Source organism: Mesoplodon bidens, assembly GCF_964165515.1.
Source record: "Mesoplodon bidens genome assembly, contig: HAP1_SCAFFOLD_172, whole genome shotgun sequence".
NCBI classification, from domain to species: Eukaryota; Metazoa; Chordata; class Mammalia; order Artiodactyla; family Ziphiidae; genus Mesoplodon; species Mesoplodon bidens.
The window spans coordinates 775,137-802,647 of NW_027671505.1; the positions used below are offsets into that span (position 1 = coordinate 775,137).

At 49.6% G+C, this 27,511-nt stretch overlaps 1 protein-coding gene across 1 annotated transcript in view; it reads right to left on the bottom strand.

The window, feature by feature from the left end:
- Window positions 1-24,970, bottom strand: part of LOC308611284 (uncharacterized protein) — a gene marked incomplete at both ends in the record, with an annotated part of 64,578 nt that extends 39,608 nt beyond the window's left edge. Inside the window, one exon of the mRNA XM_081260127.1 lies at window positions 24,962-24,970. Coding sequence (XP_081116253.1) covers window positions 24,962-24,970 — 9 coding nt within the window. The remainder of the gene's footprint in view (window positions 1-24,961) is intronic.
- Window positions 24,971-27,511: the final 2,541 nt, after the last annotated feature.

Sequence of the window (27,511 nt, forward strand, 5' to 3'; positions counted from 1 at the left end):
AATAAATACTTGATGAGTTAAGTAATTAATTCAGCAACGCAAGTATACACATCACACAGTCACTTCCCCCAGCTTGTCTTCTCCACAAGCTATTTACATATTAAATCTTATTTCAAAAGATTCGCAACCTCGCAATGAAAATTTCTGTAGAGTGCATCTACTTCCAGCCCTAGTGAATGGCTTAATGATACTTAATACCTATCTTGTACAACAAAATTTTGATTCTGGGGTCTCAGGCCAAAGCACAATTCGCACCACAGAAGTCACTGTCAAGTCACTACCAGGCGAGGGGACATAGAAAACACAAGATAGCATTTCTTTTGGAGTTGTATGGTTTCCTTTATTAGAGAAAGTAGGAATTGCCTCACTAGGGAAGGATCCAAGCCAACCGGGGCTTTGTCTACTTCCCAGTGGTCATGTGTGAGCCTTGTTGCTGAATGGGGAATGACTGAAGCGCCTAAAGACGGAGAGGATCTCACTGGCGGTCTTACTTAGAGTCCCCGAACTGGTGGCGGGCTCGCTCTTCCTCCGTCTGCGAGCTGTCTTCCCCTCCTTTGTCAACTTTGGGGTTTTCATGGCCGCATGAGGACCAGTGGGAGGATGCTTTCTGGGTCTTGTCCCCTCGTGTCCTGTGGTGACCTTCACCTGTCCTGAGGTGATGGGAACTTTTCCTCGATGAAGACGTGTCCTTCTTTCCATTTTTTCCTTCCAGGCTTCATCCCTGGGGTGGGAGACATTCTGGCTTCCATCCCGTTCAGACGTGTAGCCTGCGCTCTGCAAGGTGGAGACCATGGGGGCTGCGACCTTCCCTTCAGCTCTTCCAGCAGCAGGCTTGCTGGTTGTGACTGCAGCTGGCAACACCATGCTCATGCTGCTCTCTGGACCATCTGCCCCCGTCGAGGATATGCTGGCAACACCCGCCGAGACCAGGTTTGTGTCCTGCAGGGATAGGCTGGCAGCACCTGCAGTGGCCTGGACGGATCCACTTTCTCCTGGATCCTCGATGGTGGCTCCCGCCAGGCCCACGGTCATCCCTGCCGCCGATCCTTCGGCGCCTTTCAGGGCTGCAGGTGACCCACGGGGGGCATGATGGATTCCCTCTCCCCCCACATAAGCACAAGACGTGGCTCCAGTCACGTCACGAAGCTTGTGAAGTCCAACCTCATCCTGATCCCTTTCTCTGTGGAGCTCTGTGGTCTGAGCCAAGGGGAGGAGAGACGGGTAAGATAGAGATGACAGAAAGTGAGCTCAGAACTGTCCACAATTCTCTCATCCTGGAGCTGAGCAACTCAAGGCCTTATACTTAGAATAACCTTTGAAATCACCCAGTCTAAGCTCCCATTGGATGCAAGACCCCATCTACTGCACCCCTGTCAAACGGCCACTCCACTTTACTTGAACAGTCCCAGGGTCAGGGAGAGCACTGATACAATTCTCCATGATGATATACACTTTAACTTTATACCCTTGTGCTTCTCTCTCTGCAGGACAGATACCTAGAAGTGGGGTTCCTGAGTCAAGGGATGCACACCTTGTACATTTTGGTGACTCCACGGGTTGGGCTGATTTGAGTCAGCGTGTCGGACTCCCGGGGAGACACAATGAAGGAAGGACTTCCTAACTGTGAATGATGTTCCCCACCTGCTGAGACTACCTGGGCTGGGGTAAGTGTTCAGGAAGAGACCAGAGAGTCAGGATGCTGTAGAAGGGATTACAGCCCTGGTGATGAGACCAGTGCAGCCGAGATGATACCTAAGGTCTGTCTGAAATTCGGCCTCGTGGGACAAGGTGGAGAAGCACTCAGAACCTCTCCAGTGTGGTGACTCCCGTAGTGATAGCTCGTTTGTCCCTGACCCTTTTCAACGGTAGAAGGTATTTCCCAGGCGAGTCTCAGAGAGCACCAAAGGCTATGAAGGACCAGCTTTGCCCTGCTCTCCCGATGCGCCCTGCCCCGTGTTCTTGAGTCCCTGTCGGTGCTTACCACTAGGATTTTGGCATCCTCTGTAGTCGCTGCATCTCCAGTTTGGAACATCGGGGTACTGCTGTAACTGTCTACCGGTGGTCTCAGGATGTAGACAAGCTTTTCCCAGTAGGAAAAGAGGTCTTCTTGTGTGTCGGAAGAGGGGCACAGCTGCAGATAGAAAGTCCGGCCGGTAGCAAGATTCAGGCACAGCTGCTGTTTCTCCCGGTTGTGGATGGAGATCTTGACAAACTTCAAGGGGAGCAGCTTGGTGAGCTCTAGGGTCTTCACGGGCTTGCAACCTCTCCCCTTGGTGATCCCGGCACAGACTTTCCTTGGTCGGGCCAGCAGCATGACGTCAGGTAGTGGGAAGAGGGGGCTGGTGGATGCGACGCCCACAGTCACCGTTCGGACGCGGTTGTCTAGGTCAATCAGTTCTCCTTCCTTGCTGACCTGGATAAAGTCGCTCTCAAACATGGGAGCGTACTTGAAAATGTCATACTCTCCTCCCTCGTACAGTTGTCGTTGCAGGACCCCCATGGAGGTCCTCAACACCCCCACTGAACAGTACCTATTGGCCATGTAATGAGGTAAACTCTCACTGCTCATGGCTCTCTTCGTTCATGACAGAGCCACCAGCCACAAATTGAGTCTCGGAGAGAGAGAGAGAGAGGGAACGAAAGCACCTCGTCACCTCCCTGCAGGACTCTGCCAGAGTCTCTTGACCCGACCCTATTTATACCGCAAGCCCTTTGTGACCCGTCACCATCGCATCACACACCCCTTTGTTGAGCCTCCAAGCCCCCACCCCCTTGGGGCAGGCTCACCAGCCTCCCCCTAAACCAACCACCACGTCCATAGGGAACAGGCTGAACCTGCCAGGGTATAGGTGTGGGTAGGCTGGATAGTCTTTCTACTCAAAAGGCTGAGGAAACCCTCTTGCTTTGGTAAATATCTGGGTGGTTTCCAGTCTTGTTGTTGTTACAAATCTCCATCATCTTGGCGCTTCTGCTGAATGATGTCCTGGGGATAAAATCCTGGAAGTGGACCGTGTACTTGCTAAGGGCAGGCATCCTATAGGGATTGCTGTTCTCTGTGCCCCCAGCGTATATAGCACAGTGCTGGCAGGAACTTAGAAAGAGTGCTACCTGTCAGAGTCCCATTGGTACTGTCATTTCTAGGATATGGAGAATTTTCTCACCCATTTTCTCTTTTCAAGGAGGCTAACGTTTTATATTTATATTTTTTTACAGTTTTAGAAACTGTTTTTCTTGTGAAATATAACACACATTCATGAAAGTGCACAAACCATAAATATATAGCTTAATGAGTAACAAGAAAGTGAGCAGCCTTGTAGCTGCCACCCAGAGCAAGGAATAGAACCCTGCCAGGCCCTCTTCTGCGTGCTCCCTCCCCACAAAGGGAACCCAACCTTGGCTTCTATTTTCTTCCTTTCCCCCCTTCTTTTTTATTGACGTATAGTTGATTTACAATGTTGTGTTCCTTTCTCTTCTGTTAATTTCTTCTGTTAATTTCTGATTCAGTTTCATGTGTATTCTTTGTATATTTCATGTATAGTCTTTTTCCTATTCTTTTCCATTATGGTTGATCACAGGATACTGACTATAGCTCTCTCTGCTCTACAGTAGGACCCTGCTGTTTATCCACCCTGTAGTTTGTATCTGCTAATCCCAAACTCCCAATCCTTCACTGCCCCCAAACCCACTGAAAACCCCAAGTCTCTCTTCTATGTCTGGGAGTCTGTTTCTGTTTTGCAGATATGTTCATTTGCATCGTACTTTAGAGTCCATGTATAAGGGCTATCATATGGTGAGAAATGTTATTTTTTAAATAGGCTTCCCAGGTCATCCTCATGCATGTGAATGTTTGAGAACTACTGTCTTCCACTGTAAAGTTATGGCATACTGGGGCTGAAAGAGGCCACCCAGACCACCTAGCCCAGTGGTTTTCCAACTTGGCTGCTGCACAGTAGAATTATTGGGTGAGATTTTTAAAACTCCCTGTGCTGGAGGGCTTACCCCACTTAAATGTCATCAGAATCTCTGGGATTGGGGTCAGGCTATCAATGTTTTTTGTTTGTTTGTTTGTTTGTTTTGAAGCTCCCCAGGGAACTCCCAACATACAACCAAGGGTAAGAATCACTGCAGCGGTCCAATCCATTGGTTTTACAGTTGGGGACCCCGTGGCTGCCCACCGAGGTACCATTACAGAGAGGCAGAGTGACCCAAGAGAGTCAGTGGCCCAGACAGGATAGGAACTCAGATTTCCTGACTCCTCGTTGGTGCTGCATCTACCATAAAGATTGTGTCCCTTTGTTGAGCCAATGACAACCCTGATCCCCCCGTGTTCTGTTTTATCCTACACAAAGTAAAATAACTCCCAATGGTTTGATTTCCTTACAAGCCAGAGAGAGTTTCTGTTTTCATAAGGTGAACCTCTGACCCCAGCTATGGCCTGAAGCTCAGCCCCGGCCGCAGACTTGTCCTCCCTCCACCCTAAGTGCCCTGGAGAAGCCTTGCTGGGAAAACAGGCTTCTCTTTCTGGCAGTGGCTATGCACGTGTGACCTTCGAGCAAGCGACGAAAACCTTTTTCTGTGCTTATATCCTTGCCTTCTACAGAGTGCCCATAACCAAACCAAAGTGCTTTGCTGAGAAAAGGATGGTTGTTCAATAACATAGCCTCGTGCTAGGCACAGAACGGACAGCCAATAAATACTTGATGAGTTAAGTAATTAATTCAGCAACGCAAGTATACACATCACACAGTCACTTCCCCCAGCTTGTCTTCTCCACAAGCTATTTACATATTAAATCTTATTTCAAAAGATTCGCAACCTCGCAATGAAAATTTCTGTAGAGTGCATCTACTTCCAGCCCTAGTGAATGGCTTAATGATACTTAATACCTATCTTGTACAACAAAATTTTGATTCTGGGGTCTCAGGCCAAAGCACAATTCGCACCACAGAAGTCACTGTCAAGTCACTACCAGGCGAGGGGACATAGAAAACACAAGATAGCATTTCTTTTGGAGTTGTATGGTTTCCTTTATTAGAGAAAGTAGGAATTGCCTCACTAGGGAAGGATCCAAGCCAACCGGGGCTTTGTCTACTTCCCAGTGGTCATGTGTGAGCCTTGTTGCTGAATGGGGAATGACTGAAGCGCCTAAAGACGGAGAGGATCTCACTGGCGGTCTTACTTAGAGTCCCCGAACTGGTGGCGGGCTCGCTCTTCCTCCGTCTGCGAGCTGTCTTCCCCTCCTTTGTCAACTTTGGGGTTTTCATGGCCGCATGAGGACCAGTGGGAGGATGCTTTCTGGGTCTTGTCCCCTCGTGTCCTGTGGTGACCTTCACCTGTCCTGAGGTGATGGGAACTTTTCCTCGATGAAGACGTGTCCTTCTTTCCATTTTTTCCTTCCAGGCTTCATCCCTGGGGTGGGAGACATTCTGGCTTCCATCCCGTTCAGACGTGTAGCCTGCGCTCTGCAAGGTGGAGACCATGGGGGCTGCGACCTTCCCTTCAGCTCTTCCAGCAGCAGGCTTGCTGGTTGTGACTGCAGCTGGCAACACCATGCTCATGCTGCTCTCTGGACCATCTGCCCCCGTCGAGGATATGCTGGCAACACCCGCCGAGACCAGGTTTGTGTCCTGCAGGGATAGGCTGGCAGCACCTGCAGTGGCCTGGACGGATCCACTTTCTCCTGGATCCTCGATGGTGGCTCCCGCCAGGCCCACGGTCATCCCTGCCGCCGATCCTTCGGCGCCTTTCAGGGCTGCAGGTGACCCACGGGGGGCATGATGGATTCCCTCTCCCCCCACATAAGCACAAGACGTGGCTCCAGTCACGTCACGAAGCTTGTGAAGTCCAACCTCATCCTGATCCCTTTCTCTGTGGAGCTCTGTGGTCTGAGCCAAGGGGAGGAGAGACGGGTAAGATAGAGATGACAGAAAGTGAGCTCAGAACTGTCCACAATTCTCTCATCCTGGAGCTGAGCAACTCAAGGCCTTATACTTAGAATAACCTTTGAAATCACCCAGTCTAAGCTCCCATTGGATGCAAGACCCCATCTACTGCACCCCTGTCAAACGGCCACTCCACTTTACTTGAACAGTCCCAGGGTCAGGGAGAGCACTGATACAATTCTCCATGATGATATACACTTTAACTTTATACCCTTGTGCTTCTCTCTCTGCAGGACAGATACCTAGAAGTGGGGTTCCTGAGTCAAGGGATGCACACCTTGTACATTTTGGTGACTCCACGGGTTGGGCTGATTTGAGTCAGCGTGTCGGACTCCCGGGGAGACACAATGAAGGAAGGACTTCCTAACTGTGAATGATGTTCCCCACCTGCTGAGACTACCTGGGCTGGGGTAAGTGTTCAGGAAGAGACCAGAGAGTCAGGATGCTGTAGAAGGGATTACAGCCCTGGTGATGAGACCAGTGCAGCCGAGATGATACCTAAGGTCTGTCTGAAATTCGGCCTCGTGGGACAAGGTGGAGAAGCACTCAGAACCTCTCCAGTGTGGTGACTCCCGTAGTGATAGCTCGTTTGTCCCTGACCCTTTTCAACGGTAGAAGGTATTTCCCAGGCGAGTCTCAGAGAGCACCAAAGGCTATGAAGGACCAGCTTTGCCCTGCTCTCCCGATGCGCCCTGCCCCGTGTTCTTGAGTCCCTGTCGGTGCTTACCACTAGGATTTTGGCATCCTCTGTAGTCGCTGCATCTCCAGTTTGGAACATCGGGGTACTGCTGTAACTGTCTACCGGTGGTCTCAGGATGTAGACAAGCTTTTCCCAGTAGGAAAAGAGGTCTTCTTGTGTGTCGGAAGAGGGCACAGCTGCAGATAGAAAGTCCGGCCGGTAGCAAGATTCAGGCACAGCTGCTGTTTCTCCCGGTTGTGGATGGAGATCTTGACAAACTTCAAGGGGAGCAGCTTGGTGAGCTCTAGGGTCTTCACGGGCTTGCAACCTCTCCCCTTGGTGATCCCGGCACAGACTTTCCTTGGTCGGGCCAGCAGCATGACGTCAGGTAGTGGGAAGAGGGGGCTGGTGGATGCGACGCCCACAGTCACCGTTCGGACGCGGTTGTCTAGGTCAATCAGTTCTCCTTCCTTGCTGACCTGGATAAAGTCGCTCTCAAACATGGGAGCGTACTTGAAAATGTCATACTCTCCTCCCTCGTACAGTTGTCGTTGCAGGACCCCCATGGAGGTCCTCAACACCCCCACTGAACAGTACCTATTGGCCATGTAATGAGGTAAACTCTCACTGCTCATGGCTCTCTTCGTTCATGACAGAGCCACCAGCCACAAATTGAGTCTCGGAGAGAGAGAGAGAGAGGGAACGAAAGCACCTCGTCACCTCCCTGCAGGACTCTGCCAGAGTCTCTTGACCCGACCCTATTTATACCGCAAGCCCTTTGTGACCCGTCACCATCGCATCACACACCCCTTTGTTGAGCCTCCAAGCCCCCACCCCCTTGGGGCAGGCTCACCAGCCTCCCCCTAAACCAACCACCACGTCCATAGGGAACAGGCTGAACCTGCCAGGGTATAGGTGTGGGTAGGCTGGATAGTCTTTCTACTCAAAAGGCTGAGGAAACCCTCTTGCTTTGGTAAATATCTGGGTGGTTTCCAGTCTTGTTGTTGTTACAAATCTCCATCATCTTGGCGCTTCTGCTGAATGATGTCCTGGGGATAAAATCCTGGAAGTGGACCGTGTACTTGCTAAGGGCAGGCATCCTATAGGGATTGCTGTTCTCTGTGCCCCCAGCGTATATAGCACAGTGCTGGCAGGAACTTAGAAAGAGTGCTACCTGTCAGAGTCCCATTGGTACTGTCATTTCTAGGATATGGAGAATTTTCTCACCCATTTTCTCTTTTCAAGGAGGCTAACGTTTTATATTTATATTTTTTTACAGTTTTAGAAACTGTTTTTCTTGTGAAATATAACACACATTCATGAAAGTGCACAAACCATAAATATATAGCTTAATGAGTAACAAGAAAGTGAGCAGCCTTGTAGCTGCCACCCAGAGCAAGGAATAGAACCCTGCCAGGCCCTCTTCTGCGTGCTCCCTCCCCACAAAGGGAACCCAACCTTGGCTTCTATTTTCTTCCTTTCCCCCCTTCTTTTTTATTGACGTATAGTTGATTTACAATGTTGTGTTCCTTTCTCTTCTGTTAATTTCTTCTGTTAATTTCTGATTCAGTTTCATGTGTATTCTTTGTATATTTCATGTATAGTCTTTTTCCTATTCTTTTCCATTATGGTTGATCACAGGATACTGACTATAGCTCTCTGTGCTCTACAGTAGGACCCTGCTGTTTATCCACCCTGTAGTTTGTATCTGCTAATCCCAAACTCCCAATCCTTCACTGCCCCCAAACCCACTGAAAACCCCAAGTCTCTCTTCTATGTCTGGGAGTCTGTTTCTGTTTTGCAGATATGTTCATTTGCATCGTACTTTAGAGTCCATGTATAAGGGCTATCATATGGTGAGAAATGTTATTTTTTAAATAGGCTTCCCAGGTCATCCTCATGCATGTGAATGTTTGAGAACTACTGTCTTCCACTGTAAAGTTATGGCATACTGGGGCTGAAAGAGGCCCCCCAGACCTCCTAGCCCAGTGGTTTTCCAACTTGGCTGCTGCACAGTAGAATTATTGGGTGAGATTTTTAAAACTCCCAGTGCTGGAGGGCTTACCCCACTTAAATGTCATCAGAATCTCTGGGATTGGGGTCAGGCTATCAATGATCTTTGTTTGTTTGTTTGTTTGTTTTGAAGCTCCCCAGGGAACTCCCAACATACAACCAATGGTAAGAATCACTGCAGCGGTCCAACCCATTGGTTTTACAGTTGGGGACCCCGTGGCTGCCCACCGAGGTACCATTACAGAGAGGCAGAGTGACCCAAGAGAGTCAGTGGCCCAGACAGGATAGGAACTCAGATTTCCTGACTCCTCGTTGGTGCTGCTTCTACCATAAAGATTGTGTCCCTTTGTTGAGCCAATGACAACCCTGATCCCCCCGTGTTCTGTTTTATCCTACACAAAGTAAAATAACTCCCAATGGTTTGATTTCCTTACAAGCCAGAGAGAGTTTCTGTTTTCATAAGGTGAACCTCTGACCCCAGCTATGGCCTGAAGCTCAGCCCCGTCTGCAGACTTGTCCTCCCTCCACCCTAAGTGCCCTGGAGAAGCCTTGCTGGGAAAACAGGCTTCTCTTTCTGGCAGTGGCTATGCACGTGTGACCTTCGAGCAAGCGACGAAAACCTTTTTTTGTGCTTATTTCCTTGCCTTCTACAGAGTGCCCATAACCAAACCAAAGTGCTTTGCTGAGAAAAGGATGGTTGTTCAATAACATAGCCTCGTGCTAGGCACAGAACGGACAGCCAATAAATACTTGATGAGTTAAGTAATTAATTCAGCAACGCAAGTATACACATCACACAGTCACTTCCCCCAGCTTGTCTTCTCCCCAAACTATTTACATATTAAATCTTATTTCAAAAGTTTCGCAACCTCGCAATGAAAATTTCTGTAGAGTGCATCTATTTCCAGCCCTAGTGAATGGCTTAATGATACTTAATACCTATCTTGTACAACAAAATTTTGATTCTGGGGTCTCAGGCCAAAGCACAATTCGCACCACAGAAGTCACTGTCAAGTCACTACCAGGCGAGGGGACATAGAAAACACAAGATAGCATTTCTTTTGGAGTTGTATGGTTTCCTTTATTAGAGAAAGTAGGAATTGCCACTCTAGGGAAGGATCCAAGCCAACCGGGGCTTTGTCTACCTCCCAGTGGTCATGTGTGAGCCTTGGTGCTGAATGGGGAATGACTGAAGTGCCTAAAGACGGAGAGGATCTCACTGGCGGTCTTACTTAGAGTCCCCGAACTGGTGGCGGGCTGGCTCTTCCTCCGTCTGCGAGCTGTCCTCCCCTGCTTTGTCAACTTTGGGGTTTTCATGGCCGTATGAGGACCAGTGGGAGGATGCTTTCTGGGTCTTGCCCCTCGTGTCCTGTGGTGACCTTCACCTGTCCTGCGGTGATGGGAACTTTTCCTCGATGAAGACGTGTCCTTCTTTCCTTTTCTTCCTTCCAGGCTTCATCCCTGGGGTGGGAGACCTTCTGGCTTCCATCCCGTTCAGACGTGTAGCCTTCGCTCTGCAAGTTGGAGACAATGGGGGCTGCGACCTTCCCTTCAGCTCTTCCAGCAGCAGGCTTGCTGGTTGTGACTGCAGCTGGCAACACCATGCTCATGCTGCTCTCTGGACCATCTGCCCCCGTCGAGGATATGCTGGCAACACCCGCCGAGACCAGGTTCGTGTCCTGCAGGGATAGGCTGGCAGCACCTGCAGTGGCCTGGACGGATCCGCTTTCTCCTGGATCCTCGATGGTGGCTCCCGCCAGGCCCAAGGTCATCCCTGCCGCCGATCCTTCGGCACCTTTCAGGGCTGCAGGTGACCCACGGGGGGCATGATGGATTCCCTCTCCCCCTACATAAGCACAAGACGTGGCTCCAGTCACGTCACGAAGCTTGTGAAGCCCAAACTCATCCTGATCCCTTTCTCTGTGGAGCTCTGTGGTCTGAGCCAAGGGGAGGAGAGACAGGTAAGATAGAGATGACAGAAAGTGAGCTCAGAACTGTCCGCTCCTCTCTCATCCTGGAGTTGAGCAACTCAAGGCCTTATACTTAGAATAACCTTGGAAATCACCCAGTCTAAGCTCCCATTGGATGCAAGACCCCATCTACTGCACCCCTGTCAAACGGCCACTCCACTTTACTTGAACAGTCCCAGGGTCAGGGAGAGCACTGATACAATTCTCCATGATGATATACACTTTAACTTTATACCCTTGTGCTTCTCTCTCTGCAGGACAGATTCCTAGAAGTGGGGTTCCTGGGTCAAGGGATGCACACCTTGTACATTTTGGTGACTCCACGGGTTGGGCTGATTTGAGTCAGCGTGTCGGAGTCCCGGGGAGACACAATGAAGGAAGGACTTCCTAACTGTGAATGATGTTCCCCACCTGCTGAGACTACCTGGGCTGGGGTAAGTGTTCAGGAAGAGACCAGAGAGTCAGGATGCTGTAGAAGGGATTACAGCCCTGGTGATGAGACCAGTGCAGCCGAGATGATACCTAAGGTCTGTCTGAAATTCGGCCTCGTGGGACAAGGTGGAGAAGCACTCAGAACCTCTCCAGTGTGGTGACTCCCGTAGTGATAGCTCGTTTGTCCCTGACCCTTTTCAAAGGTAGAAGGTATTTCCCAGGCGAGTCTCAGAGAGCACCAAAGGCTATGAAGGACCAGCTTTGCCCTGCTCTCCCGAAGCGCCCTGCCCCGTGTTCTTGAGTCCCTGTCGGTGCTTACCACTAGGATTTTGGCATCCTCTGTAGTCGCTGCATCTCCAGTTTGGAACATCGGGGTACTGCTGTAACTGTCTACCGGTGGTCTCAGGATATAGACAAGCTTTTCCCAGTAGGAAAAGAGGTCTTCTTGTGCGTCGGAAGAGGGGCACAGCTGCAGATAGAAAGTCCGGCCGGTAGCAAGATTCAGGCACAGCTGCTGTTTCTCCCGGTTGTGGATGGAGATCTTGACAAACTTCAAGGGGAGCAGCTTGGTGAGCTCTAGGGTCTTCACGGGCTTGCAACCTCTCCCCTTGGTGATCCCGGCACAGACTTTCCTTGGTCGGGCCAGCAGCATGACGTCAGGTAGTGGGAAGAGGGGGCTGGTGGATGCGACGCCCACAGTCACCGTTCGGACGCGGTTGTCTAGGTCAATCAGTTCTCCTTCCTTGCTGACCTGGATAAAGTCGCTCTCAAACATGGGAGCGTACTTGAAAATGTCATACTCTCCTCCCTCGTACAGTTGTCGTTGCAGGACCCCCATGAAGGTCCTTGACACCCCCACTGAACTGTAGCTATTGGCCGTGTAATGAGGTAAACTCTCACTGCTCATGGCTCTCTTCGTTCAAGACAGAGCCACCAGCCACAAATTGAGTCTCGGAGAGAGAGAGAGGGAACGAAAGCACCTCGTCACCTCCCTGCAGGACTCTGCCAGAGTCTCTTGACCCGACCCTATTTATACCGCAAGCCCTTTGTGACCCGTCACCATCGCATCACACACCCCTTTGTTGAGCCTCCAAGCCCCCACCCCCTTGGGGCAGGCTCACCAGCCTCCCCCTAAACCAACCACCACGTCCATAGGGAACAGGCTGACCCTGCCAGGGTATAGGTGTGGGTAGGCTGGATAGTCTTTCTACTCAAAAGGTTGAGAAAACCCTCCTGCTTTTGTAAATATCTGGGTGGTTTCCAGTCTTGTTGTTGTTACAAATCTCCATCGTCTTGGCGCTTCTGCTGAATGATGTCCTGGGGATAAAATCCTGGAAGTGGACCATGTACTTGCTAAGGGCAGGCATCCTATGGGGATTGCTGTTCTCTGTGCCCCCAGCGTATACAGCCCAGTGCTGGCAGGAACTTAGAAAGAGTGCTACCTGTCAGAGTCCCATTGGTACTGTCATTTCCAGGATATGGAGAATTTTCTCACCCATTTTCTCTTTTCAAGGAGGCTAACGTTTTATATTTATATTTTTTTACAGTTTTAGAAACTGTTTTTCTTGTGAAATATAACACACATTCATGAAAGTGCACAAACCATAAATATATAGCTAATGAGTAACAAGAAAGTGAGCAGCCTTGTAGCTGCCACCCAGAGCAAGGAATAGAACCCTGCCAGCCCCTCTTCTGCGTGCTCCCTCCCCACAAAGGGAACCCAACCTTGGATTCTATTGTTTTCCTTTCCCCCCTTCTTTTTTATTGACGTATAGTTGATTTACAATGTTGTGTTCATTTCTGTTGTGTTCATTTCTTCTATTAATTTCTCATTCAGTTTCATGTGTATTCTTTGTATATTTCATGTATAGTCTTTTTCCTATTCTTTTCCATTATGGTTGATCACAGGATACTGACTATAGCTCTCTCTGCTCTACAGTAGGACCCTGCTGTTTATCCACCCTGTAGTTTGTATCTGCTAATCCCAAACTCCCAATCCTTCCCTGCCCCCAACCCCACTGAAAACCCCAAGTCTCTCTTCTATGTCTGGGAGTCTGTTTCTGTTTTGCAGATATGTTCATTTGCATCGTACTTTAGAGTCCATGTATAAGGGCTATCATATGGTGAGAAATGTTATTTTTTAAATAGGCTTCCCAGGTCATCCTTATGCATGTGAATGTTTGAGAACTACTGTCTTCCACTGTAAAGTTATGGCATACTGGGGCTGAAAGAGGCCCCCCAGACCACCTAGCCCAGTGGTTTTCCAACTTGGCTGCTGCACAGTAGAATTATTGGGTGAGATTTTTAAAACTCCCAGTGCTGGAGGGCTTACCCCACTTAAATGTCATCAGAATCTCTGGGATTGGGGTCAGGCTATCAATGTTTTTTTGTTTGTTTGTTTGTTTGTTTTGAAGCTCCCCAGGGAACTCCCAACATACAACCAAGTGTAAGAATCACTGCAGCTGTCCAATCCATTGGTTTTACAGTTGGGGTCCCCGTGGCTGCCCACCGACGTACCATTACAGAGAGGCAGAGTGACCCAAGAGAGTCAGTGGCCCAGACAGGATAGGAACTCTGATTTCCTGACTCCTCGTTGGTGCTGCTTCTACCATAAAGATTGTGTCCCTTTGTTGAGCCAATGACAACCCTGATCCCCCCGTGTTCTGTTTTATCCTACACAAAGTAAAATAACTCCCAATGGTTTGATTTCCTTACAAGCCAGAGAGAGTTTCTGTTTTCATAAGGTGAACCTCTGACCCCAGCTATGGCCTGAAGCTCAGCCCCGGCTGCAGACTTGTCCTCCCTCCACCCTAAGTGCCCTGGAGAAGCCTTGCTGGGAAAACAGGCTTCTCTTTCTGGCAGTGGCTATGCACGTGTGACCTTCTAGCAAGGGACGAAAACCTTTTTCTGTGCTTATTTCCTTGCCTTCTACAGAGTGCCCATAACCAAAGCAAAGTGCTTTGCTGAGAAAAGGATGGTTGTTCAATAACATAGCCTCGTGCTAGGCATAGAACGGACAGCCAATAAATACTTGATGAGTTAAGTAATTAATTCAGCAACGCAAGTATACACATCACACAGTCACTTCCCCCAGCTTGTCTTCTCCCCAAACTATTTACATATTAAATCTTATTTCAAAAGATTCGCAACCTCGCAATGAAAATTTCTGTAGAGTGCATCTATTTCCAGCCCTAGTGAATGGCTTAATGATACTTAATACCTATCTTGTACAACAAAATTTTGATTCTCGGGTCTCAGGCCAAAGCACAATTCGCACCAAAGAAGTCACTGTCAAGTCACTACCAGGCGAGGGGACATAGAAAACACAAGATAGCATTTCTTTTGGAGTTGTATGGTTTCCTTTATTAGAGAAAGTAGGAATTGCCACTCTAGGGAAGGATCCAAGCCAACCGGGGCTTTGTCTACCTCCCAGTGGTCATGTGTGAGCCTTGGTGCTGAATGGGGAATGACTGAAGCGCCTAAAGACGGAGAGGATCTCACTGGCGGTCTTACTTAGAGTCCCCGAACTGGTGGCGGGCTGGCTCTTCCTCCGTCTGCGAGCTGTCCTCCCCTCCTTTGTCAACTTTGGGGTTTTCATGGCCGCATGAGGACCAGTGGGAGGATGCTTTCTGGGTCTTGCCCCTCGTGTCCTGTGGTGACCTTCACCTGTCCTGTGGTGATGGGAACTTTTCCTCGATGAAGACGTGTCCTTCTTTCCTTTTTTTCCTTCCAGGCTTCATCCCTGGGGTGGGAGACCTTCTGGCTTCCATCCCGTTCAGACGTGTAGCCTTCGCTCTGCAAGGTGGAGACCATGGGGGCTGCGACCTTCCCTTCAGCTCTTCCAGCAGCAGGCTTGCTGGTTGTGACTGCAGCTGGCAACACCATGCTCATGCTGCTCTCTGGACCATCTGCCCCCGTCGAGGATATGCTGGCAACACCCGCCGAGACCAGGTTCGTGTCCTGCAGGGATAGGCTGGCAGCACCTGCAGTGGCCTGGACGGATCCGCTTTCTCCTGGATCCTCGATGGTGGCTCCCGCCAGGCCCACGGTCATCCCTGCCGCCGATCCTTCGGCACCTTTCAGGGCTGCAGGTGACCCACGGGGGGCATGATGGATTCCCTCTCCCCCTACATAAGCATAAGACGTGGCTCCAGTCACGTCACGAAGCTTGTGAAGCCCAAACTCATCCTGATCCCTTTCTCTGTGGAGCTCTGTGGTCTGAGCCAAGGGGAGGAGAGACAGGTAAGATAGAGATGACAGAAAGTGAGCTCAGAACTGTCCGCTCCTCTCTCATCCTGGAGCTGAGCAACTCAAGGCCTTATACTTAGAATAACCTTGGAAATCACCCAGTCTAAGCTCCCATTGGATGCAAGACCCCATCTACTGCACCCCTGTCAAACGGCCACTCCACTTTACTTGAACAGTCCCAGGGTCAGGGAGAGCACTGATACAATTCTCCATGATGATATACACTTTAACTTTATACCCTTGTGCTTCTCTCTCTGCAGGACAGATTCCTAGAAGTGGGGTTCCTGGGTCAAGGGATGCACACCTTGTACATTTTGGTGACTCCACGGGTTGGGCTGATTTGAGTCAGCGTGTCGGAGTCCCGGGGAGACACAATGAAGGAAGGACTTCCTAACTGTGAATGATGTTCCCCACCTGCTGAGACTACCTGGGCTGGGGTAAGTGTTCAGGAAGAGACCAGACAGTCAGGATGCTGTAGAAGGGATTACAGCCCTGGTGATTAGACCAGTGCAGCCGAGATGATACCTAAGGTCTCTCTGAAACTCGGCCTCGTGGGACAAGGTGGAGAAGCACTCGGAACCTCTCCCGTGTGGTGACTCCCGTAGTGATAGCTCGTTTGTCCCTGACCCTTTTCAACGGTAGAAGGTATTTCCCAGGCGAGTCTCAGAGAGCACCAAAGGCTATGAAGGACCAGCTTTGCCTTGCTCTCCCGAAGCGCCCTGCCAAGTGTTCTTGAGTCCCTGTCGGTACTTACCACTAGGATTTTGGCATCCTCTGTAGTCGCTGCATCTCCAGTTTGGAGCATCAGGGTACTGCTGTAACTGTCTACCGGTGGTCTCAGGATATAGACAATCTTTTCCCAGTAGGAAAAGAGGTCTTCTTGTGCGTCGGAAGAGGGGCACAGCTGCAGATAGAAAGTCCGGCCGGTAGCAAGATTCAGGCACAGCTGCTGTTTCTCCCGGTTGTGGATGGAGATCTTGACAAACTTCAAGGGGAGCAGCTTGGTGAGCTCTAGGGTCTTCATGGGCTTGCAACCTCTCGGCTTGGTGATCCCGGCACAGACTTTCCTTGGTCGGGCCAGCAGCATGACGTCAGGTAGTGGGAAGAGGGGGCTGGTGGATGCGACGCCCACAGTCACCGTTCGGACACGATTGTCTAGGTCAATCAGTTCTCCTTCCTTGCTGACCTGGATAAAGTCGCTCTCAAACATGGGAGCGTACTTGAAAATGTCATACTCTCCTCCCTCGTACAGTTGTCGTTGCAGGACCCCCATGGAGGTCCTCGACACCCCCACTGAACAGTAGCTATTGGCCGTGTAATGAGGTAAACTCTCACTGCTCATGGCTCTCTTCGTTCACGACAGAGCCACCAGCCACAAATTGAGTCTCGGAGAGAGAGAGAGAGAGGGAACGAAAGCACCTCATTACCTCCCTGCAGGACTCTGCCAGAGTCACTTGACCCGACCCTATTTATACCGCAAGCCCTTTGTGACCCATCACCATCGCATTACACACCCCTTTGGTGAGCCTCCAAGCCCCCACCCCCTTGGGGCAGGCTCACCAGCCTCCCCCTAAACCAACCACCACGTCCATAGGGAACAGGCTGAACCTGCCAGGGTATAGGTGTGGGTAGGCTGGATAGTCTTTCTACTCAAAAGGTTGAGAAAACCCTCCTGCCTTTGTAAATATCTGGGTGGTTTCCAGTCTTGTTGTTGTTACAAATCTCCATCATCTTGGCGCTTCTGCTGAATGATGTCCTGGGGATAAAATCCTGGAAGTGGACCATGTACTTGCTAAGGGCAGGCATCCTATGGGGTTTGCTCTTCTCTGTGCCCCCAGCGTATATAGCACAGTGCTGGCTGGAACTTAGAAAGAGTGCTACCTGTCAGAGTCCCATTGGTACTGTCATTTCCAGGATATGGAGAATTTTCTCACCCATTTTCTCTTTTCAAGGAGGCTAACGTTTTATATTTATATTTTTTTACAGTTTTAGAAACTGTTTTTCTTGTGAAATATAACACACATTCATGAAAGTGCACAAACCATAAATATATACCTTAATGAGTAACAAGAAAGTGAGCAGCCTTGTAGCTGCCACCCAGAACAAGGAATAGAACCCTGCCAGCCCCTCTTCTGCGTGCTCCCTCCCCACAAAGGGAACCCAACCTTGGCTTCTATTTTTTTCCTTTCCCCCCTTCTTTTTTATTGACGTATAGTTGATTTACAATGTTGTGTTCCTTTCTCTTCTGTTAATTTCTTCTGTTAATTTCTGATTCAGTTTCATGTGTATTCTTTGTATATTTCATGTATAGTCTTTTTCCTATTCTTTTCCATTATGGTTGATCACAGGATACTGACTATAGCTCTCTGTGCTCTACAGTAGGACCCTGCTGTTTATGCACCCTGTAGTTTGTATCTGCTAATCCCAAACTCCCAATCCTTCCCTGCCCCCAACCCCACTGAAAACCCCAAGTCTCTCTTCTATGTCTGGGAGTCTGTTTCTGTTTTGCAGATATGTTCATTTGCATCGTACTTTAGAGTCCATGTATAAGGGCTATCATATGGTGAGAAATGTTATTTTTTAAATAGGCTTCCCAGGTCATCCTTATGCATGTGAATGTTTGAGAACTACTGTCTTCCACTGTAAAGTTATGGCATACTGGGGCTGAAAGAGGCCCCCCAGACCACCTAGCCCAGTGGTTTTCCAACTTGGCTGCTGCACAGTAGAATTATTGGGTGAGATTTTTAAAACTCCCAGTGCTGGAGGGCTTACCCCACTTAAATGTCATCAGAATCTCTGGGATTGGGGTCAGGCTATGAATGTTTTTTTGTTTGTTTGTTTGTTTGTTTTGAAGCTCCCCAGGGAACTCCCAACATACAACCAAGTGTAAGAATCACTGCAGCTGTCCAATCCATTGGTTTTACAGTTGGGGTCCCCGTGGCTGCCCACCGACGTACCATTACAGAGAGGCAGAGTGACCCAAGAGAGTCAGTGGCCCAGACAGGATAGGAACTCTGATTTCCTGACTCCTCGTTGGTGCTGCTTCTACCATAAAGATTGTGTCCCTTTGTTGAGCCAATGACAACCCTGATCCCCCCGTGTTCTGTTTTATCCTACACAAAGTAAAATAACTCCCAATGGTTTGATTTCCTTACAAGCCAGAGAGAGTTTCTGTTTTCATAAGGTGAACCTCTGACCCCAGCTATGGCCTGAAGCTCAGCCCCGGCTGCAGACTTGTCCTCCCTCCACCCTAAGTGCCCTGGAGAAGCCTTGCTGGGAAAACAGGCTTCTCTTTCTGGCAGTGGCTATGCACGTGTGACCTTCTAGCAAGGGACGAAAACCTTTTTCTGTGCTTATTTCCTTGCCTTCTACAGAGTGCCCATAACCAAAGCAAAGTGCTTTGCTGAGAAAAGGATGGTTGTTCAATAACATAGCCTCGTGCTAGGCACAGAACGGACAGCCAATAAATACTTGATGAGTTAAGTAATTAATTCAGCAACGCAAGTATACACATCACACAGTCACTTCCCCCAGCTTGTCTTCTCCCCAAACTATTTACATATTAAATCTTATTTCAAAAGATTCGCAACCTCGCAATGAAAATTTCTGTAGAGTGCATCTATTTCCAGCCCTAGTGAATGGCTTAATGATACTTAATACCTATCTTGTACAACAAAATTTTGATTCTGGGGTCTCAGGCCAAAGCACAATTTGCACCAAAGAAGTCACTGTCAAGTCACTACCAGGCGAGGGGACATAGAAAACACAAGATAGCATTTCTTTTGGAGTTGTATGGTTTCCTTTATTAGAGAACTTAGGAATTGCCACTCTAGGGAAGGATCCAAGCCAACCGGGGCTTTGTCTACCTCCCAGTGGTCATGTGTGAGCCTTGGTGCTGAATGGGGAATGACTGAAGCGCCTAAAGACGGAGAGGATCTCACTGGCGGTCTTACTTAGAGTCCCCGAACTGGTGGCGGGCTGGCTCTTCCTCCGTCTGCGAGCTGTCCTCCCCTCCTTTGTCAACTTTGGGGTTTTCATGGCCGCATGAGGACCAGTGGGAGGATGCTTTCTGGGTCTTGCCCCTCGTGTCCTGTGGTGACCTTCACCTGTCCTGTGGTGATGGGAACTTTTCCTCGATGAAGACGTGTCCTTCTTTCCTTTTTTTCCTTCCAGGCTTCATCCCTGGGGTGGGAGACCTTCTGGCTTCCATCCCGTTCAGACGTGTAGCCTTCGCTCTGCAAGGTGGAGACCATGGGGGCTGCGACCTTCCCTTCAGCTCTTCCAGCAGCAGGCTTGCTGGTTGTGACTGCAGCTGGCAACACCATGCTCATGCTGCTCTCTGGACCATCTGCCCCCGTCGAGGATATGCTGGCAACACCCGCCGAGACCAGGTTCGTGTCCTGCAGGGATAGGCTGGCAGCACCTGCAGTGGCCTGGACGGATCCGCTTTCTCCTGGATCCTCGATGGTGGCTCCCGCCAGGCCCACGGTCATCCCTGCCGCCGATCCTTCGGCACCTTTCAGGGCTGCAGGTGACCCACGGGGGGCATGATGGATTCCCTCTCCCCCTACATAAGCATAAGACGTGGCTCCAGTCACGTCACGAAGCTTGTGAAGCCCAAACTCATCCTGATCCCTTTCTCTGTGGAGCTCTGTGGTCTGAGCCAAGGGGAGGAGAGACAGGTAAGATAGAGATGACAGAAAGTGAGCTCAGAACTGTCCGCTCCTCTCTCATCCTGGAGCTGAGCAACTCAAGGCCTTATACTTAGAATAACCTTGGAAATCACCCAGTCTAAGCTCCCATTGGATGCAAGACCCCATCTACTGCACCCCTGTCAAACGGCCACTCCACTTTACTTGAACAGTCCCAGGGTCAGGGAGAGCACTGATACAATTCTCCATGATGATATACACTTTAACTTTATACCCTTGTGCTTCTCTCTCTGCAGGACAGATTCCTAGAAGTGGGGTTCCTGGGTCAAGGGATGCACACCTTGTACATTTTGGTGACTCCACGGGTTGGGCTGATTTGAGTCAGCGTGTCGGAGTCCCGGGGAGACACAATGAAGGAAGGACTTCCTAACTGTGAATGATGTTCCCCACCTGCTGAGACTACCTGGGCTGGGGTAAGTGTTCAGGAAGAGACCAGACAGTCAGGATGCTGTAGAAGGGATTACAGCCCTGGTGATTAGACCAGTGCAGCCGAGATGATACCTAAGGTCTCTCTGAAACTCGGCCTCGTGGGACAAGGTGGAGAAGCACTCGGAACCTCTCCCGTGTGGTGACTCCCGTAGTGATAGCTCGTTTGTCCCTGACCCTTTTCAACGGTAGAAGGTATTTCCCAGGCGAGTCTCAGAGAGCACCAAAGGCTATGAAGGACCAGCTTTGCCTTGCTCTCCCGAAGCGCCCTGCCAAGTGTTCTTGAGTCCCTGTCGGTACTTACCACTAGGATTTTGGCATCCTCTGTAGTCGCTGCATCTCCAGTTTGGAGCATCAGGGTACTGCTGTAACTGTCTACCGGTGGTCTCAGGATATAGACAATCTTTTCCCAGTAGGAAAAGAGGTCTTCTTGTGCGTCGGAAGAGGGGCACAGCTGCAGATAGAAAGTCCGGCCGGTAGCAAGATTCAGGCACAGCTGCTGTTTCTCCCGGTTGTGGATGGAGATCTTGACAAACTTCAAGGGGAGCAGCTTGGTGAGCTCTAGGGTCTTCATGGGCTTGCAACCTCTCGGCTTGGTGATCCCGGCACAGACTTTCCTTGGTCGGGCCAGCAGCATGACGTCAGGTAGTGGGAAGAGGGGGCTGGTGGATGCGACGCCCACAGTCACCGTTCGGACACGATTGTCTAGGTCAATCAGTTCTCCTTCCTTGCTGACCTGGATAAAGTCGCTCTCAAACATGGGAGCGTACTTGAAAATGTCATACTCTCCTCCCTCGTACAGTTGTCGTTGCAGGACCCCCATGGAGGTCCTCGACACCCCCACTGAACAGTAGCTATTGGCCGTGTAATGAGGTAAACTCTCACTGCTCATGGCTCTCTTCGTTCACGACAGAGCCACCAGCCACAAATTGAGTCTCGGAGAGAGAGAGAGAGAGGGAACGAAAGCACCTCATCACCTCCCTGCAGGACTCTGCCAGAGTCACTTGACCCGACCCTATTTATACCGCAAGCCCTTTGTGACCCATCACCATCGCATTACACACCCCTTTGGTGATCCTCCAAGCCCCCACCCCCTTGGGGCAGGCTCACCAGCCTCCCCCTAAACCAACCACCACGTCCATAGGGAACAGGCTGACCCTGCCAGGGTATAGGTGTTGGTAGGCTGGATAGTCTTTCTACTCAAAAGGTTGAGAAAACCCTCCTGCCTTTGTAAATATCTGGGTGGTTTCCAGTCTTGTTGTTGTTACAAATCTCCATCATCTTGGCGCTTCTGCTGAATGATGTCCTGGGGATAAAATCCTGGAAGTGGACCATGTACTTGCTAAGGGCAGGCATCCTATGGGGTTTGCTCTTCTCTGTGCCCCCAGCGTATATAGCACAGTGCTGGCTGGAACTTAGAAAGAGTGCTACCTGTCAGAGTCCCATTGGTACTGTCATTTCCAGGATATGGAGAATTTTCTCACCCATTTTCTCTTTTCAAGGAGGCTAACGTTTTATATTTATATTTTTTTACAGTTTTAGAAACTGTTTTTCTTGTGAAATATAACACACATTCATGAAAGTGCACAAACCATAAATATATAGCTTAATGAGTAACAAGAAAGTGAGCAGCCTTGTAGCTGCCACCCAGAACAAGGAATAGAACCCTGCCAGCCCCTCTTCTGCGTGCTCCCTCCCCACAAAGGGAACCCAACCTTGGCTTCTATTTTTTTCCTTTCCCCCCTTCTTTTTTATTGACGTATAGTTGATTTACAATGTTGTGTTCCTTTCTCTTCTGTTAATTTCTTCTGTTAATTTCTGATTCAGTTTCATGTGTATTCTTTGTATATTTCATGTATAGTCTTTTTCCTATTCTTTTCCATTATGGTTGATCACAGGATACTGACTATAGCTCTCTGTGCTCTACAGTAGGACCCTGCTGTTTATCCACCCTGTAGTTTGTATCTGCTAATCCCAAACTCCCAATCCTTCCCTGCCCCCAACCCCACTGAAAACCCCAAGTCTCTCTTCTATGTCTGGGAGTCTGTTTCTGTTTTGCAGATATGTTCATTTGCATCGTACTTTAGAGTCCATGTATAAGGGCTATCATATGGTGAGAAATGTTATTTTTTAAATAGGCTTCCCAGGTCATCCTTATGCATGTGAATGTTTGAGAACTACTGTCTTCCACTGTAAAGTTATGGCATACTGGGGCTGAAAGAGGCCCCACAGACCTCCTAGCCCAGTGGATTTCCAACTTGGCTGCTGCACAGTAGAATTGTTGGGTGAGATTTTTAAAACTCCCAGTGCTGGAGGGCTTACCCCACTTAAATGTCATCAGAATCTCCGGGATTGGGGTCAGGCTATCAATGTTTTTTTGTTTGTTTGTTTGTTTTGAAGCTCCCCAGGGAACTCCGAACATACAACCAAGGGTAAGAATCACTGCAGCGGTCCAATCCATTGGTTTTACTGTTGGGGAACCCGTGGCTGCCCACCGAGGTACCATTACAGAGAGGCAGAGTGACCCAAGAGAGTCAGTGGCCCAGACAGGATAGGAACTCAGATTTCCTGACTCCTCGTTGGTGCTGCTTCTACCATAAAGATTGTGTCCCTTTGTTGAGCCAATGACAACCCTGATCCCCCCGTGTTCTGTTTTATCCTTCACAAAGTAAAATAACTCCCAATGGTTTGATTTCCTTACAAGCCAGAGAGAGTTTCTGTTTTCATAAGGTGAACCTCTGACCCCAGCTATGGCCTGAAGCTCAGCCCCGGCTGCAGACTTGTCCTCCCTCCACCCTAAGTGCCCTGGAGAAGCCTTGCTGGGAAAACAGGCTTCTCTTTCTGGCAGTGGCTATGCACGTGTGACCTTCGAGCAAGCGACGAAAACCTTTTTCTGTGCTTATTTCCTTGCCTTCTACAGAGTGCCCATAACCAAAGCAAAGTGCTTTGCTGAGAAAAGGATGGTTGTTCAATAACATAGCCTCGTGCTAGGCACAGCACGGACAGCCAATAAATACTTGATGAGTTAAGTAATTAATTCAGCAACGCAAGTATACACATCACACAGTCACTTCCCCCAGCTTGTCTTCTCCCCAAACTATTTACATATTAAATCTTATTTCAAAAGATTCGCAACCTCGCAATGAAAATTTCTGTAGAGTGCATCTATTTCCAGCCCTAGTGAATGGCTTAATGATACTTAATACCTATCTTGTACAACAAAATTTTGATTCTGGGGTCTCAGGCCAAAGCACAATTCGCACCACAGAAGTCACTGTCAAGTCACTACCAGGCGAGGGGACATAGAAAACACAAGATCGCATTTCTTTTGGAGTTGTATGGTTTCCTTTATTAGAGAAAGTAGGAATTGCCTCTCTAGGGAAGGATCCAAGCCAACCGGGGCTTTGTCTACCTCCCAGTGGTCATGTGTGAACCTTGTGGCTGAATGGGGAATGACTGAAGCACCTAAAGACGGAGCGGATCTCACTGGCGGTCTTATCTAGAGTCCCCGAACTGGTGGCGGGCTGGCTCTTCCTCCGTCTGCGTGCTGTCCTCCCCTCCTTTGTCAACTTTGGGGTTTTCATGGCCGCATGAGGACCAGTGGGAGGATGCTTTCTGGGTCTTGTCCCCTCGTGTCCTGTGGTGACCTTCATCTGCCCTGCGGTGATGGGAACTTTTCCTCGATGAAGACGTGTCCTTCTTTCCTTTTTTTCCTTCCAGGCTTCATCCCTGGGGTGGGAGACATTCTGGCTTCCATCCCGTTCAGACGTGTAGCCTTCGCTCTGCAAGGTGGAGACCATGGGGGCTGCGACCTTCCCTTCAGCTCTTCCAGCAGCAGGCTTGCTGGTTGTGACTGCAGCTGGCAACACCATGCTCATGCTGCTCTCTGGACCATCTGCCCCCGTCGAGGATGTGGTGGCAACATCCGCCGAGACCAGGTTCGTGTCCTGCAGGGATAGGCTGGCAGCACCTGCAGTTGCCTGGACGGATCCGCTTTCTCCTGGATCCTCGATGGTAGCTCCCGCCAGGCCCACGGTCATCCCTGCCGCCGATCCTTCGGTGCCTTTCAGGGCTGCAGGTGACCCACGGGGGACATGATGGATTCCCTCTCCCCCTACATAAGCACAAGACGTGGCTCCAGTCACGTCACGAAACTTGTGAAGCCCAACCTCATCCTGATCCCTTTCTCTGTGGAGCTCTGTGGTCTGAGCCAAGGGGAGGAGAGACAGGTAAGATAGACATGACAGAAAGTGAGCTCAGAACTGTCCGCTCCTCGCTCATCCTGGAGCTGAGCAACTCAAGGCCTTATACTTAGAATAACCTTTGAAATCACCCAGTCTAAGCTCCCATTGGATGCAAGACCCCATCTACTGCACCCCTGTCAAACGGCCACTCCACTTTACTTGAACAGTCCCAGGGTCAGGGAGAGCACTGATACAATTCTCCATGATGATATACACTTTAACTTTATACCCTTGTGCTTCTCTCTCTGCAGGACAGATTCCTAGAAGTGGGGTTCCTGGGTCAAGGGATGCACACCTTGTACATTTTAGTGACTCCACGGTTTGGGCTGATTTGAGTCAGCGTGTCGGACTCCCGGGGAGACACAATGAAGGAAGGACTTCCTAACTGTGAATGATGTTCCCCACCTGCTGAGACTACCTGGGCTGGGGTAAGTGTTCAGGAAGAGACCAGACCGTCAGGATGCTGTAGAAGGGATTACAGCCCTGGTGATGAGACCAGTGCAGCCGAGATGATACCTAAGGTCTCTCTGAAATTCGACCTCGTGGGACAAGGTGGAGAAGCACTCAGAACCTCTCCAGTGTGGTGACTCCCGTAGTGATAGCTCGTTTGTCCCTGACCCTTTTCAACGGTAGAAGGTATTTCCCAGGCGAGTCTCAGAGAGCACCAAAGGCTATGAAGGACCAGCTTTGCCCTGCTCTCCCGAAGCGCCCTGCCCCGTGTTCTTGAGTCCCTGTCGGTGCTTACCACTAGGATTTTGGCATCCTCTGTAGTCGCTGCATCTCCAGTTTGGAACATCGGGGTACTGCTGTAACTGTCTACCGGTGGTCTCAGGATATAGACAAGCTTTTCCCAGTAGGAAAAGAGGTCTTCTTGTGCGTCGGAAGAGGGGCACAGCTGCAGATAGAAAGTCCGGCCGGTAGCAAGATTCAGGCACAGCTGCTGTTTCTCCCGGTTGTGGATGGAGATCTTGACAAACTTCAAGGGGAGCAGCTTGGTGAGCTCTAGGGTCTTCACGGGCTTGCAACCTCTCCCCTTGGTGATCCCGGCACAGACTTTCCTTGGTCGGGCCAGCAGCATGACGTCAGGTAGTGGGAAGAGGGGGCTGGTGGATGCGACGCCCACAGTCACCGTTCGGACGCGGTTGTCTAGGTCAATCAGTTCTCCTTCCTTGCTGACCTGGATAAAGACGCTCTCAAACATGGGAGCGTACTTGAATATGTCATACTCTCCTCCCTCGTACAGTTGTCGTTGCAGGACCCCCATGGAGGTCCTCGACACCCCCACTGAACTGTAGCTATTGGCCGTGTAATGAGGTAAACTCTCACTGCTCATGGCTCTCTTCGTTCAAGACAGAGCCACCAGCCACAAATTGAGTCTCGGAGAGAGAGAAAGAGAGGGAACGAAAGCACCTCGTCACCTCCCTGCAGGATTCTGCCAGAGTCTCTTGACCCGACCCTATTTATACCGCAAGCCCTTTGTGACCCGTCACCATCGCATCACACACCCCTTTGTTGAGCCTCCAAGCCCCCACCCCCTTGGGGCAGGCTCACCAGCCTCCCCCTAAACCAACCACCACGTCCATAGGGAACAGGCTGACCCTGCCAGTGTATACGTGTGGTTAGGCTGGATAGTCTTTCTACTCAAAAGGTTGAGAAAACCCTCCTGCCTTTGTAAATATCTGGGTGGTTTCCAGTCTTGTTGTTGTTACAAATCTCCATCATCTTGGCGCTTCTGCTGAATGATGTCCTGGGGATAAAATCCTGGAAGTGGACCGTGTACTTGCTAAGGGCAGGCATCCTATGGGGATTGCTGTTCTCTGTGCCCCCAGCGTATATAGCACAGTGCTGGCAGGAACTTAGAAAGAGTGCTACCTGTCAGAGTCCCATTGGTACTGTCATTTCCAGGATATGGAGAATTTTCTCACCCATTTTCTCTTTTCAAGGAGGCTAACGTTTTATATTTATATTTTTTTACAGTTTTAGAAACTGTTTTTCTTGTGAAATATAACACACATTCATGAAAGTGCACAAACCATAAATATATAGCTTAATGAGTAACAAGAAAGTGAGCAGCCTTGTAGCTGCCACCCAGAGCAAGGAATAGAACCCTGCCAGCCCCTCTTCTGCGTGCTCCCTCCCCACAAAGGGAACACAACCTTGGCTTCTATTTTTTTTCCTTTCCCCCCTTCTTTTTGATTGACGTATAGTTGATTTACAATGTTGTGTTCCTTTCTCTTCTGTTAAATTCTTCTGTTAATTTCTGATTCAGTTTCATGTGTATTCTTTGTATATTTCATGTATAGTCTTTTTCCTATTCTTTTCCATTATGGTTGATCACAGGATACTGACTATAGCTCTCTGTGCTCTACAGTAGGACCCTGCTGTTTATCCACCCTGTAGTTTGTATCTGCTAATCCCAAACTCCCAATCCTTCCCTGCCCCCAACCCCACTGAAAACCCCAAGCCTCTCTTTTATGTCTGGGAGTCTGTTTCTGTTTTGCAGATATGTTCATTTGCATCGTACTTTAGAGTCCATGTATAAGGGCTATCATATGGTGAGAAATGTTAGTTTTTAAATAGGCTTCCCAGGTCATCCTTATGCATGTGAATGTTTGAGAACTACTGTCTTCCACTGTAAAGTTATGGCCTACTGGGGCTGAAAGAGGCCCCCCAGACCTCCTAGCCCAGTGGTTTTCCAACTTGGCTGCTGCACAGTAGAATTATTGGGTGAGATTTTTAAAACTCCCAGTGCTGGAGGGCTTACCCCACTTAAATGTCATCAGAATCTCTGGGATTGGGGTCAGGCTATCAATGTTTTTTTGTTTGTTTGTTTGTTTTGAAGCTC